The sequence below is a fragment of the Eumetopias jubatus genome, unplaced genomic scaffold (assembly GCF_037043125.1).
Source record: "Eumetopias jubatus isolate StellerSeaLion01/CBP00866 unplaced genomic scaffold, mEumJub1_p1.0 scaffold_27, whole genome shotgun sequence".
Lineage (NCBI taxonomy): Eukaryota > Metazoa > Chordata > Mammalia > Carnivora > Otariidae > Eumetopias > Eumetopias jubatus.
The window spans coordinates 2181287-2195907 of record NW_028274833.1 but is presented as its reverse complement, the minus strand read 5'-3'; the positions used below and the strand labels follow the sequence as shown (position 1 = coordinate 2195907).

The following is a 14621-nucleotide window of genomic DNA, read 5'->3' as shown; positions in this document are numbered from 1 at the left end:
TCCCAGTGCATGTCCTTTGCTGGTCAGGAGACGAGCGAGGAAGAGCGCTCTGTCCACCGGTCCGCCTGTCCTTTCCTCACGCTCTCCTCTCCGTCCTCCTCTCTGACTTTGGCTTCCGGCGCTCTTTCTCTGACCCCTCTGGCCACACGGCCTCTGGAACCTAAAGGCTTCAGGAAGAAAGATGCAGATGAGTCTCGGAACAGCTCCTTTCCCAGGAAATCAAAGTCATCTCCCCCTCTGGGACCGGCACCCAGTCCGGTGATCCTCGAAAAGGTGCCAGGTTGAGTGCCCACACAAACACACCCTCACACAGTCTCACAGACACACAGTGTGTTTGCCATGGAGGACAGAGGGACGCATGCCTTTTCCTGGAGCCAAGAGCATACAGCAAAGGGGACCCAGATGCCCCTCTATGAAGAGGAAGTCTGCAACATCACTGTGGAGAGGACGGCAGAGGGATGCTGTCCACCATCCATCCCCAGGTGGATGCTGTCTGCCCGTTTGGTGACCTCAGTGCCCACTCTTTGGAAGGCCCGGCGGCAAGGAGTTGAGGACGGCTCCCAGGCGACAGGCAGCACAAAGGCCTCCACCACCAGCAACGGACTGTCTTCCGTTGCATTCTGCCAACTGCAAGAATGCCCAGGGAAGGGGTTCCCGGCTCGTCTGGACTGCAGAGGAGAATGCATCCTCCCTAGCCTTCCCCTCTCTGGGTCCGCCGGGTCAGACCGTGAGTGGAACATCAAGCCGGGCCATCACAACCCCAGAGCTGGCCGACAAATGTAGTGAGAGATGTCCAAGTGTGGTTTCGAGCCTGCAAAGTAGGCTTGGGGCCGTGGGTCCGGTGCCAATGGAAGCCTGGCTCCAGGCATCACCGACAAGAAGGGGCTTCTCACACAGCCCCCCTCCCCCCGTCTCAGGTGGGAGAAGCGTGCACATATCTACAGGTAGAGTGCCCGACTGGGTCTCCACACGTTTCCACCAGAGTGGATTTCATATGCGCACCCACGGTCTTTGGACCCTGGTTTTTATCTGTTCGCCCTTCATGTGGATGCTGTCCATGTCCACTCCCAGTCCCAGCTGACATTTGTGCAATGACAGACTTCTGGCATTGCCCTTGTCGGGGCGGGAAGGTGAGAGGTCTCCAGTACAGAAGAATACACAATTGGCCCCAGAACAACATACACACACACACACACACACACACACACAACAAGAGGTGTGCGGCCCAGGAAGGAGACTGAAACCCCTAGCTATTGCCCACACCTGAAACCATCTGTGCAATCAGCACGGATGGGTGGTGTGCCTAACACCCGCCTGACAACTCCAACCCCTCCCTCCTTGCCTTGGGCCCTGTGCATCTGGGCATCGAGAGGGGAGACAGATTCCTGAAGAAACACAAATGCACACGAGGCCTGTGTGTCCGGAGGGACATGGCTACCCTCGGCCTCTTGCCCCTTTCTCCATAATCCGCAGAGCTGGAAATCCCGCAGTCCCTCTCCTTTTCTGACTGGGGCCTACACACGCACATATACACACGCTTGCACATGCAAACGCTTGGACACACAACATACACGCATATAGTCTCGACACACAGGTATGTGCCAGTGGCCGCTCACACTCACAATCACATGTGCCTGGAAACACACAGAGACAGGCACCACAGACACGAGCCCATGGAAACACACACACAGGACACTCACCCACACACCCGGGCTTGACACAGCAGATAGAAGATGGCCGCACACACGCACAGACACAAACCCATGCAGACAGGCACCACTCTCTCTCTCACACACACATGTGCAGAAATACACAATCTGCAACCCGCAGGAATGCATGTGGCTGCACATGTCCACTCCCACACACACCTGTGCATGGACACACACTGAGATCACATAAGACACAAACACACGTGTCCTGCTCACAGGCATGCACACTTGCCCGTGCAAACACACCCGGCTGCGCTCGCAAGCACATGCGCAACACTCACAAACGGTCTCTAGCACAGCCATACATGCTTGGCCCGGCACTAGCACACACACCCCCCTCCACCCAAAAAGTCACACACACACACGCACAACAAATACACACGGTCTTAGGCACACATGCATTCACAACTGGCCCTCACACAGACACATTTACACACTCCTGCACTCAGGATACGCACAAGTAACAGAAACACACGGTCTGTGTCGCAGAGGAATGCACACTGAGCCGCTCCAACACACACATATGCACGTGCTCATGCACACACTCACGTGACACAAAGTCTCTGGTTCACAGGCATGTGCAGTGAGCTTCCCAATACACACACACACTTTTGCACATGTAACCCCATACCCACAACATACACGAACGGTCTCCAGTACAGAAGAATACACAATTGGCCCCAGAACAACATACACACACACACACACACACACAGACACACACACACGGACACGCACACACACAGACACACACACACAGACACACACACACGGTCCATACAGCACACAGACACTCAAGAAACACACAGAATCTTCAGTACACAGGCATACACCTCTGATCCTGCACCCTCAAACACGCACACCCACACATGAGCTCATGCTAACACACATACATGCAAATCACACACACCCATACGTTTTTTCGGGACACATGTGTCCTCACATGACCTTGCAAATACACACACACGTGCTAATGCAATACACACACCAAACACGCACACAATCTCCAACACAGAGGCATGAACAGGTGGCTACAGATGTGCGCGCACACACACACACACACACACACACGGCCTGCAAACACAGAGACACACACAGACACCCAACGGCCTGCAAACACAGAGACACACACAGACACCCTCGCGCATGCAAGCACACATACACTCAACACTCACTTGAAAGGTCTCTGGCACATGTCCATACATACGTAGCCCCGCAGAAAGTCACACACCGAGGTGTGCCTGAAAACACACATACACACCATACACCCATGGCCTTGCCCAGACAGCCAGACAGGTTTCTGCTCGCATGCACACACACATTCACGTGCACTGGGAATCAAAGACAACAAACACATAGTCCCCGCATACAAGCATGCACACTTGGCCACACAAACAGGAAAAGACACTCAGGAAACACACACCCAACACATTTGATCTCTAGTACACAGGCATGCACAATTGCCAGGAACACACACGGCCGTGCACATGACACACACACACACCTAACACCGGGAAGCACACACTGTAACCGGCACACAGGCACTCACACATCGCCACACACATACACACATACACACGCATGCAAACAGACACACAAATGAAATAGGACCACACATGGTGTCTCCACACAGGTATGTGCAAATGGTCACCCCTACACACACCCATCCATGTGCAAACACACACTCAGGCAACACCCACCAACTCACAAGGTCTGTGGCACTCAAGCATGCACACTTGGACACACACATCAACACATACGTCGGCATGCAAACACACACACACAACACATAAACACTCAGGGTCCCTCCGCACTGGTACGCACACAGGGCCTCACAAACACACATACCCGTGCACCTGCAAACACACCAAACAAATTATAGATTTGTTAATATTGGGTAAATATCTTCCTCTGTAGCTTTATGTTGCTTCCACTCTCATTTTTACTCATTTACACTGGATTTCGTTAAATGTCTTGGACACTGCATGTTTTATTTCCTCATTTAGGCATCTAAACAAACAGTAGGCACTCTATTCCTTGTCCTATTTTGTTTGCTTAATTGTATTCATCACGCAGATTTCAATGTAAGCATTAGTTTAATAGCATTTTAAAATCAATTTATCCATTATTCATTATTAAACATTGTGCTCTCATTTTTACTAATTGTTAATATAAAAATTATCTTTAAAACATTTTGAGAGCTATCATAAAGCTTAAATTATTACAGTAGTGCCTTTCACAGAATAGTGAAAGAGGGAAGGAAAAACAAACAGTGGGGTTGCTGTGGAAATACAGGAAAAGATGACTTATTGAGTTTCATCTGCTGGAAGACATTAGTTTTTTTTAAGTTTTTATTTAAATTCTAGTTATTTAACATACAGTGTAATATTGGTTTCAGGAAGTGATTCATCCCTTACATATAACACCCAGTGTTGATCACAAGTCCCTTCTTAATATTCATCACCCTTTTAGCTCATCCTCAGCCCACCTCCCCTCCAACAACCCTAGTTTGTTCTCTATAGTTTAATTACTATGTTTGCCTCCCTCTCTTTTTTCCCTTCCCCTGTGTTCATCTGTTTTGTTTCTTAATTCCACATATGACTGACTTATTTTGCTTAGCATAATACCCTCGAGTTCCATTTATATCATTGCAAACGGCAAGATTCATTATTTTTGATGGCAGATAATATTCCATTGTATGTATACCACATCTTCCCTGTCCATTCATTACTCAGGGGACATTAGGGCTCTTTCCATAGTTAGGCTTTTGAATTTAATGCTGCTATAAACATTGGGGTGGATGTGCCTCTGTTAATTGGTATTTTTATGTCTTTCGGATAAGTACCTAGAGGTGCAATTGCTAAGTCATAAGGTAGCTCTATTTTTAACCTTTTAAGGAAACTCCGTACTGTTTTCCAGAGTGGCTGTACCAGTTTGCATTCCCACAAAGAGTGTAAGAGGGTTCCCCTTTCTCTGCATCATCACCAACACCTGTTTCTTGTGTTAGCCATTCTGAGAGGTGTAAGGTGATATCTCAGTGTAGTTTTCATTTGTATTTCCCTGATGATGAGGTTCTTTTCATGTGTCTGTTGGCCGTCTGGATGTCTTCTTTGGAAAAATATCTGTTCATGTCTTCTGCCCATTTCTTAACTGGATTTCTTATTTTCTGGGTGTTGAGTTTGATCATTTCTTTATAGATTTTGGATACTAACCCTTTATCAGATATGTCATTTGTAAATATCCTCTCCCATTCCATTGGTTACCTTTTTGGCTTGTTGATTGTTTCCTTCATTGTGCAGAAACTTTGTATCTTGATGAAGACCCAAAAGTTCATTTTGGTTTTGTTTCCCTTGCCCCCAGAAATGTGTCTAGTAAGAAGGTGATATGACCAAGTTTCAAGAGGTTGCTGCTTGTGTTCTTCTCTAGAGTACTAAGGAGGGCAGGTATGATGAGCACTTGGCGTTATAGGCATCTAAGGAATCATTGAACACTACATCAGAAACTAATGAGTACTATATGTTGGCTAACTGAACATAATAAAAAAGTAAATTTAAAAAAAGAAATTGATCCCATTTACAATTACACCAAAAAACATAAGATACCTATGAATAAACCTAATCAAAGAGGAAAAAGATCTGTACTCTGCAAAAGTTGAACACTCCTGAAAAAAATTGAAAGGGACACCAATAAATGGAAAAATGTTCCATGCTCATGGATAGGAATAAAAACCATTATTAAAAGGCCCATAGTTCCCAAAGCAACATACACATTTAATGCAGTCCCTATCAAAATACCACCAGCACTCTTCACAGAGCTAGAACAAACTAACCTAAAATTTGTATGGAACCAGAAAAGGCTCCCAAGTAGCCAAAGCGATCTTGAAAAAGAAAAGCAAAGCTGGCGGCATCACAATTCCGTACTTCAAGCTCTATTACAAAGCTGTCACCAAGACAGTACGCTATTGGCACAAAAACAGACACATAGATCAATGGAACAGGATAGAGAGCCCAGAAATGGACCCTCACCTCTGTTGTCAACGATTCTTCGACAAAACAGGAAAGAATATTCAATGGAAAAAAGACAGTCTCTTCACTAAAGGGTGTTGGGGAATTGGGCAGCCACATGCAGAAGAATGAAACTGGACCATTTCCTTATACCATACACAAAAACAGACTCAAAATGGAATAAAGACTTAAATGGAAGACATTAGATTTTGCCTTTGCCCTCTTTTCTCTGTTTTTAATTGGTGTTTTGAACAAGGACATGGTAGAGATAAAGCATTTTTTAGGCATTGTCAGAATGGAATTCAAATAATAAAATTGCTGACCAGAAAGATAGAAAGAACTCAGATAAATTCATGAAGCTGACTTCACAGGTATCTCACGACTCCTATCATATGAAATATATATTTATTCTTATATAATTGATTTATATTATCTGTCCAGTCCAGCAGAAACTAACCTTAACTAATATATTCCTCTACTGAATTAAAAAACTTAGGCAGGCCAAGGCTTCCTGTCCTCAGATTTATGTGTTCAACTTATGGCACACTCCATATGAGAGTAGGTAAATATTATTGAATTGTTGCTCTTTGCCCAATATTGTCATCAGAGAGAAGTGTTTGTAGCTCTTGAGTTAATTTTCTACAATTGTAGTTTCTATCATTTTCATACTGATTTGTAAGTTACTTTAAACTATCATTGTTTAGTATTTCATCAACTTCTGTGTTAGATCATGTGGAACTAATTCTTTTAATTAGTATGTATATGTGGCAGGTACGTAAAGCTACATGGTAAAGCCAGAGAGATTATATTCTTTACAAAGTGTGGGAATGGGGTATTTCATTTTCTCACTCCAAAAATGAAAGTCAATATTGAACTAAATAAAAGTTTGTTTCAATATTTAAGTTACATTTAACTTGAGTAAATATGGGAAACATTTCTTGTTGGGTGAACATAATAGAAGAAGGCACTTATCTCATAAGTAGGTATTATGATGTCAGACATTCTATATGCTATAATTTCAATCCCAACCCTGGCAACTACTCGACTAGAACCCTATCTTGCATTCACATCCACTTGAGCCAACATGAGATCTCCACTTTGCTTCTGTCAGTTTTGGGGACTGTTTTTTCACTGCTGTGGTGGTAAGTTACAGATAATTGGGATTTTTTTCTCCTCTGTTTGTGTTATTACTGGGGAAATATTTTTTATTTTCCTTAGCTTTTTAAAATATCTTCTGTTTTTCTCCTTGATGTTTATTTCATTTCTTACTTCTTATCATGTTTGTCTTTCATCTAGTCTTACATTTTGCCACTTTTATTTATGTTTCTCATTCTTCTCTATATTCTCTTATTTCACATCTTCAACAAATGAAAGTTAGGATGACAAATATCAATAATCATTCAGCAAGATGTTGTTTATCATGTTATATTTACCTCCTCTCCTCCCTATCTGGCCTTTTAGTACCCAATTCTCAAAAGCAGTGGTTAAGCTCATTGACCCCAACGGTTGCCCCATTGACAGCATCCAGCAACATCCCATGGCTAGTGTCCCTGGCTGAAAACTGCCAGGGCATTATTCTGAGTCAGTGGTGGATCCTCTCCACAGCCAGCTGTCTGAATAAACTGTAAGTACATCTAGAATCGCGATAAAGGGATCATAGTTACATATATACTTTATATTTGTTTTGTCAAAATTAATTTTATTTGCATTGGTTAGTGACGCATTCAAGGGACTTTGTTGTTGGAAAATAACATATTAAAAATGAAGCTTGGAGTTCTAAAAGTCAAATTCTATTGCAATGTAGAGCATCATTTTACAGGGATGTTAAGAGAAATTTGTTGGATTACATTAACATTTCAGGTTAAATGAAGCTAATGAAATGTTTTTCTCAGTCTAATTTCATTATGCTCTTCTGTACTTTTCTATTCCTTTAGGAAACATTTGGACTCTGACATTTCAGCAGTCATTGACCAAGAAGATATCTTACTTGGCCATACAATATGCCTGCACCCCAGTTTTGGTCCACAAGTTGGAATGGATCCAGTCAAAGGAGACATAGGAGTCATCCTGCTACAGTACCCTATCAGGGTGGGGGGAATACCACTTTATCATACTTATAACATCTTCTGGAAGAGCTGTTATAACTGCCAGTACAGACACTGCAGGGTATACCAATATCAGAGTAAGCTCAAGTGTCATGTTCTGTCATATCATAAATGTAGCTCATATAATGATATAGAAAAAACAAAGCAAAACAGTGCAAAAATAAAATAGGATGTTAAAAAATCTTGTAAATAATTAAGGCCATATTACTCCACTTCACATGGAGGAAAGAAGGAAAAGTGACAATATCATGGGTTATAATATTCTGAGGGATTTAGGAACAGCTAAAAAATACAAGAAAGTATGAAATAAGTATGTATGAGATTAGATGGAAGGAAAGGAGAAGTCAGAGTTATCTCAGTAATTTTTTGTGATTGAAAGATTGAAAGTTGTACCAACCTAGTAGTAAATCATAGGAATATAATAACCCATATCTCATAGTCCTTTCTATCTCTATTCCCTCAGACCACAATAACTTTGGAACCAGTATCAAAAAGCTGTCAGTTAAGCTGCTGGACCTCTCATTCTGCCACCATCAATATATCCACCTAACTAAAAGTAACAACTTATGCATCTGGAGTCAGCCACAAGGAGACTGCTGGGTACTTACTGTATAAGGGCAGAGTTACCATTGGGGGGAGATGTAAAAATATATGTCAAATGTAAAATGGATACAAGTTCATTTATGCAAGATGAATAAGTGCTGGAGATCTGCTGAACAACCTAGTGTATATAGTTAACAATCTTACACTGTACACTTAAGAATTTAAGAGCGTTCGATAACATGTTGACTCTTCCTCCCTTAATAAAAAAGAAAGTTTCTTTACTTTCACATGCAATCCACAGGTGTAATGTTTATGTGATTATATAATCATACATACATTATGTCAAAAAATATTCAAAGATATATTTATTCTTAAGGTCACAAATAAAGCAGGAATATTTTCATCAATGAAATTTCAGAATTAGAAAATTTGCTAAAATATATTCGAGGCAATGGGAAGAACAGGTTATCCTTGGATTGGTTTGTTAGAATACAAATAGAAGTCAGTTTTACAAATACAAACTGAGTACTTAAAAGTCTTCAGTTATGAGGTGTAATTATTATCTCACCATCCTGAAGCTACAAAAATATTGTAACTGAGTTAGAGATGAGGAGTACCTGCTACCAATATATATTTTAAAAGAGTATCATGACTTTTTTCCCAACGCTCAACCTAGAAGATATGTAGTAATATTTGTGTTATATACTACATGTAGTAATACTTAGTTTGTAACAGATAAAATTTAAGAAGTCACAAATGGCTACAAAGAAATTTAAGGCAAAAAAAGTGAGAGGCAAAAATAAAAATGTTTGAAATTTACAAATAAGGAAGATGTTAAAATTTGTAGTGGAAAAGGGATATGGGTGATATCAAATTCTTCTTAATAAACATATTGCCAAAACTTTGTCAAGCCCAAAAGACCAAAGCGTTGAAACCAATATTTGAGAAATTTGAAATTAAGAAAGACAAGGTAACCACCGCGTGGTAGATTACAAATTGATAGGGTACATAGAGGAAATAGGCCTGGTCCCAGTTCTTAGAAAATCCTGATTTTCTGGGCCCGGTCACCAGAGTTTATGTTTTGATAGGAGAGAGTAGTGCAGTAATTTAGTAAAAATATAATTTTGTTAATGTTCTTATAGAAATCTTTATTGTGAACAGTGGAGATAACAATTATATCTACATTTGGATAGAAGAAGGGCATACTTAAAATTTTGAGAGGAAAGTAGCTCTTCATAATAGAAATAAGATGTGCAAATGTAATGACCATTCAATGCATAGAAAATATTTGAGTGGTAAAATTTGTAAGGGGCACATGATGCTAAGAAAAATATTTAAAAAAAGAGAAAAGAAAATTGCTTTGGACCAATTATGAAGTAATGGTGCCTGGACTCAGTTGTAGAAGTCCTTGGAGTCACAGAAAGATTTTAATGCAAAAAAAAAAAAAAAATGTATTTTAGAAGAATCAAATATTTCCTGTTCTGGAAGGTGGAATGAAAGATGGCTTTTAAAATTAAATTCAAGAAGCCAGATTTATTTAGAAATCTAACCAACAAAGTCTATTAAAGTACCTTTGTACTCTTCACATTTATTCCCACAAAATGGTCTGGCATGAACTGCAAAAACAATAAGGAATCATTCATTCATCAAATATTGATTGCCTAAACATGATTTGGTGCTATGCTAAGATGCAGCAGTTTAAAAAAAGCATATAATTATCCTTAACCACATGAAGCTTACTCAAAAGCTAACAATTGTTTCCCAAGAAAATAATGAAGATGGGCTGTTAAAATAGGAGAAATGCAGAAGATCTTTAAAAATGTTCTATTTGACCAAAAACTTACAGCCCTTGAGAAATCAACCCAAGTTAATCCCACGAGGGAAGCCAATTCCAGGCAAAGGATACTACTGTGGAAAATTTTCCGTGAAGAATGAAACAAATATGATGGTAGCAAAATGAACAAAGGAAAAATGTTGAGCTGAGATCAGAAACTAATTAACAACACCTTTGGATTTTACTCTGAGTATCATCCTGCCTGCCAGGAGGAACAAAGCATGGAATAAGTTTGGGTATGAGAGAATAGCAGAAATGACGATGGTTTGAAAATAAATGAGGACAACTTGAACCAGAGTAATGACGTGGAGTGATAAGGATAAACACAGTCATTACATATGATTGTGTAAGTTTGCCCTGCCTAGAAATACTCAGCAAAGGGAATAAGTGATATCCAAATAAAGAATGTTGAATATGTAATTGCTATTTAGAACGTGGGAGTTTTCTCTAAATATCCTTTGTAATTTAGTTTTTCTCCTTTAAATGGAGTTACAATTATGTGTGTGTAAGTTATTCTGGAGCTTTATGAAGTATGTACCAGGTAACATTTATTATTTTTCACCATGTCATATGGATATATGCAGAAAAATATATAAATCTTATCTATTTCAATGTATTTATTGATAATATGTATATAATATACAGATATTATTTATCACAAAAGTGTAGCCATACATTTTATAATTTATATATTATATATTTACATATAACTTATGTTACATATATTTAATATATTCTTACGATTTATGTTTGTCTGCCCGTTTGTCCCACATAAATACGGCTTATCTTTTTTCCTCATTCAGGTACAGCAGGGTAGTCCTGTTCTCTGCCTCTGTGGCAACCACTGGGAACTGGTAGGCCTGGTCAGTGAATCCTCAATGGCCTGTTATGACCCTGTTCTTGTCATCAAGACAGCCCCATATTTATCTTGGGTGAAATGGCTTATCAAGACATCTCAGAAGCCACTGGATCCTATTTTTTCCCTACCCTGCAATTTTACTCCTGGGGTAGAACATCGTCCACAAGACAGGCTTAGCCTGAGCAGGGGTACTGCCATTTTGACCTCCCACAGACTCTCTGTACAGTCACGGAAGAGAAGATTAGGCACTTTCCCACTGAACAGACAGCACCGGAATCCTCCTCCAGTATTTTTTCGTTTAAATAATAGAGACTCTTTTCCTGGCAGTAGACAGTTACACCTTCAAGCTAGTCAGCTCTCCTCAACTAGCAAATTCCCAATGATACAATCTTGGACGTCTCTTGTTACCAAACAGCGGGATCCTTCTGATATTTCTGAGCCCTGGAATACCCCAATAGCTGGTACTTCTGAAACTTTGGTTCTTTCTGGACCCCCAAAGACTCCAACACCTGATAAATCTATACCCTGGGGCCTTCCTCAGAAAGATACAATGAAATATCAATACCAAACGATGACCAATTCAGTAAACCCCTGGGTTAATCCTTTAGCTGGTATCATTGGGCTTCATACTCTACCATTAGTTAGTTCTGCTATAACCTGGGTTTTGTTTTCAAGTGGCATAGATGGATCCCACCTTCTTTCTGGGGTTAATACTGTACAGTTTCAAGTTCAGTCTAGTAAGGTTCCTTTCCATGGTCAACTTCTAGCTAGACCCTGGCTAGAAATTACCCCTGACATTGGACCTTGGACACATTCTGTACCTGATAAAACTGGAACAGTGATGCAGATACAATCAAGTGAAGAGAATATTGGAAGCCAAATACACCATGTAGTCGGTAGAGTTCACACTGCTTTTAAACCAGTAACTTATAACTTGAATGCATGGGTTCCTTTAACAGTTAATAAAAATGAATTCTGGACTCATTCCACGCTAAATGCAGATGGATCTCAGTATCCTACAGTAACTCTTACGTTGGAACCCTGGTTTCAGTCAGTCTTAAATTTAGATGGATCCCAAGAACTTACAGAAAAGACTAATGAATACTGGATTCTTCCTGAATCTAAGTCAGCTCAATTGTGGACTTCTTCAGCACTTAATATGCCTTTCACTTGGATACCATCTGCAAGAAACACTATTAAGTCTTGGGCACAATATAATACCAGTCTGAGCAAAGCCTCAAGTCAAATGGAGAGAATAAGTCCATGGAGTAAACGTGAATCTTTTATGGTCAAACCCCAGATTCAAACTGCAGATACAACCTGGTTTTTGACACATATTATTACAAATGTAATTAAGCCTTTTTTTCAGTCTAAAGCTGATACAACCAGGCCCTGGAGTAAACCTGAAGCTGCCATAACCCAAACCTGGACCCAGCCAGAAACCCAGGCAAGAAAACCACTGACTCAGCTGAAAGCAGAAATCAGACCATGGTTACAGATTAAAACTGAAAGAATCAGACGCTGGATTCAGCCTAAGTTTCAAATAGTCAGACCTAGAGCCCAGACTGAAAATGGTAAAGACAAACATTGGACCCAGTCAGAAGCACATATAATTAGATCCGTGACACACACTGAAATTGAAACCTTCAGACTTGGGAACAGGCCTAAAGCTAGTACAGCCAGATCCTGGTTTTGGACTCAGTCTAATCAAATGAGAGCAAGGTCTCAGCCAGACTTGCAAACACTCTACCCTTGGACTCAGCCTGAAGTTGACATAGTGAGACCATGGACTCAGTCAAAAGCTAGTAGCATCCAACCATGGATGAAGCCTGAAGCATTGACATTCAGAATCTGGAGGCAGTTTAAAGTTAATACAATTACACCCTGGACAGGGCCTGAAGCTGATATAGCTAGACTTTGGTTGCAAATACAAACCAATACATTCAGAACATGGAACCAACTTGAATCTCAGACAACCATTTCCTGGTCTGAGCTTGAAGCTGATAGAGTCAGACCCTGGTTGTATACTCAAATGCATACATTCAAACCTTGGATTGAGACAGAATTTCAAACAGCCCATTCCTGGACCCAACCTGAAGGTGATATACCCAGGCTTAGGACTAAATCTGAGGCTGACAGTGTCAGACATTGGTTCCAGACTCAAGTGGAGACACCCACAATGTGGACAGAGCCAGTATCCCAAGTAGCCCACCACTGGATACAGTCCAAAACAGAAATAGTTAGGCCCTGGAACCAACCTGTGGCAGACAAGCTAAGAGCCTGGATACAACATGACATTTACACTGTAAGGCCCTGGGATGAGCTTGAAGGTGATAAGGTTAGATTCTGGACACAATCTGAATCTCACATAAGACGTCGGATTCAGCCAGATGTGGGTATAATCAATCCCAGGGCACAAAATGAAGCTGATACATCAACACCATGGGCATGGGGACAGGCTGAGACTCCAGAAGTTAATCCCTGGGCACAGTCTGAAACCGAAGCAGTTATACTCTCAAAACAGGGAGAAGCTTCAGCAATTAATCACCGGACAGATATTTTAGCTGATACTGTCACAACATGGGCAAAGACTGAATTTCCAGGACAAAGGCTCTTGATGTATCCTTTGTCTCGTATAGTCACACAGTGGACTCAGCCTGAACTGCCAGTGGCAAATCTCTGGACACAACCTGAAAATGTTACAGTCACACCTTGGATCCAGGATGAATCTCTTGCAGTAAATACCTGGACACAGACTGAAAATAACACAGTCATACCATGGACTCAGAATGAATCCCCAGAAGAAAATACCTGGACAGAGGCTGTTTCTGAAACAGCCATACCATGGACCATGGGATTTTTTCCAACCATGAAGCCCTGGATAGAGACTAAATTTGATAAAGTCACACCAGGCACCAAATCTCAATTTTCAGAAGTAAAACTTTGGACACAACAGTTGCCCAAAACATTGGACACTGAAACTGGTACCGTCAAAAGGTGGACTCAGTCTGAATCTCCACCCTTAATTCCCAGGACAGAAGCTATAGCTTCCATAGTCCCATTATGGACCCAGGCTGAATCTCTAGCTGTAAATCAGTGGACACAACCTATAGCTTATAGAGTCAAAGAATGGACACAGACTAAATCTCCATCAGTAAATACTTGGACTCAGGTTCAATTTCTGGCAGTAAATCCATGGACACAGTCTGAATCAGAGTACAAATCTCCAGCCCTAAAACAGTCAGTTGAGCCTGAGGCTAGTATAGTCATATTGTGGACTCAGACTGAATCTCCAGAAGTAAATCCTTGGATAGAGCCTGTAGCTTCCTTAGTCATGCCATGGACACAAGCTGAATATCCAGCAGTAAGTTCATTGACACAGGCTGTAGCTGATACAATTATCCTGTGGCCTCAGGCCGAATCCCAAGCATTAAATCCCTGGACAAAGTCTGTAGCAGATATAGTCACAGTGTGGGTCCTGGATGAATCTTCAAGAGCAAAACCTTGGACACAGATATTAACTTCATCAGATATATTTTGGACCCAAGCCAAAACAGTAATTCCTTG

At 41.1% G+C, this 14621-nt stretch overlaps 1 protein-coding gene across 1 annotated transcript; it reads left to right on the top strand.

Annotated features, from left to right (window-relative positions):
• The first annotated feature begins 6797 nt into the window (after nt 1–6797).
• Nucleotides 6798–14132, top strand: LOC148162025 (uncharacterized). The gene is made up of 6 exons (XM_088020458.1): nt 6798–6855; nt 7175–7337; nt 7648–7895; nt 8282–8418; nt 10999–13791; nt 14088–14132. Exons 1-6 carry the CDS (start codon nt 6798–6800, stop codon nt 14130–14132), a joined length of 3444 nt encoding a protein of 1147 aa, XP_087876584.1.
• The last annotated feature ends 489 nt before the right edge of the window (nt 14133–14621 follow it).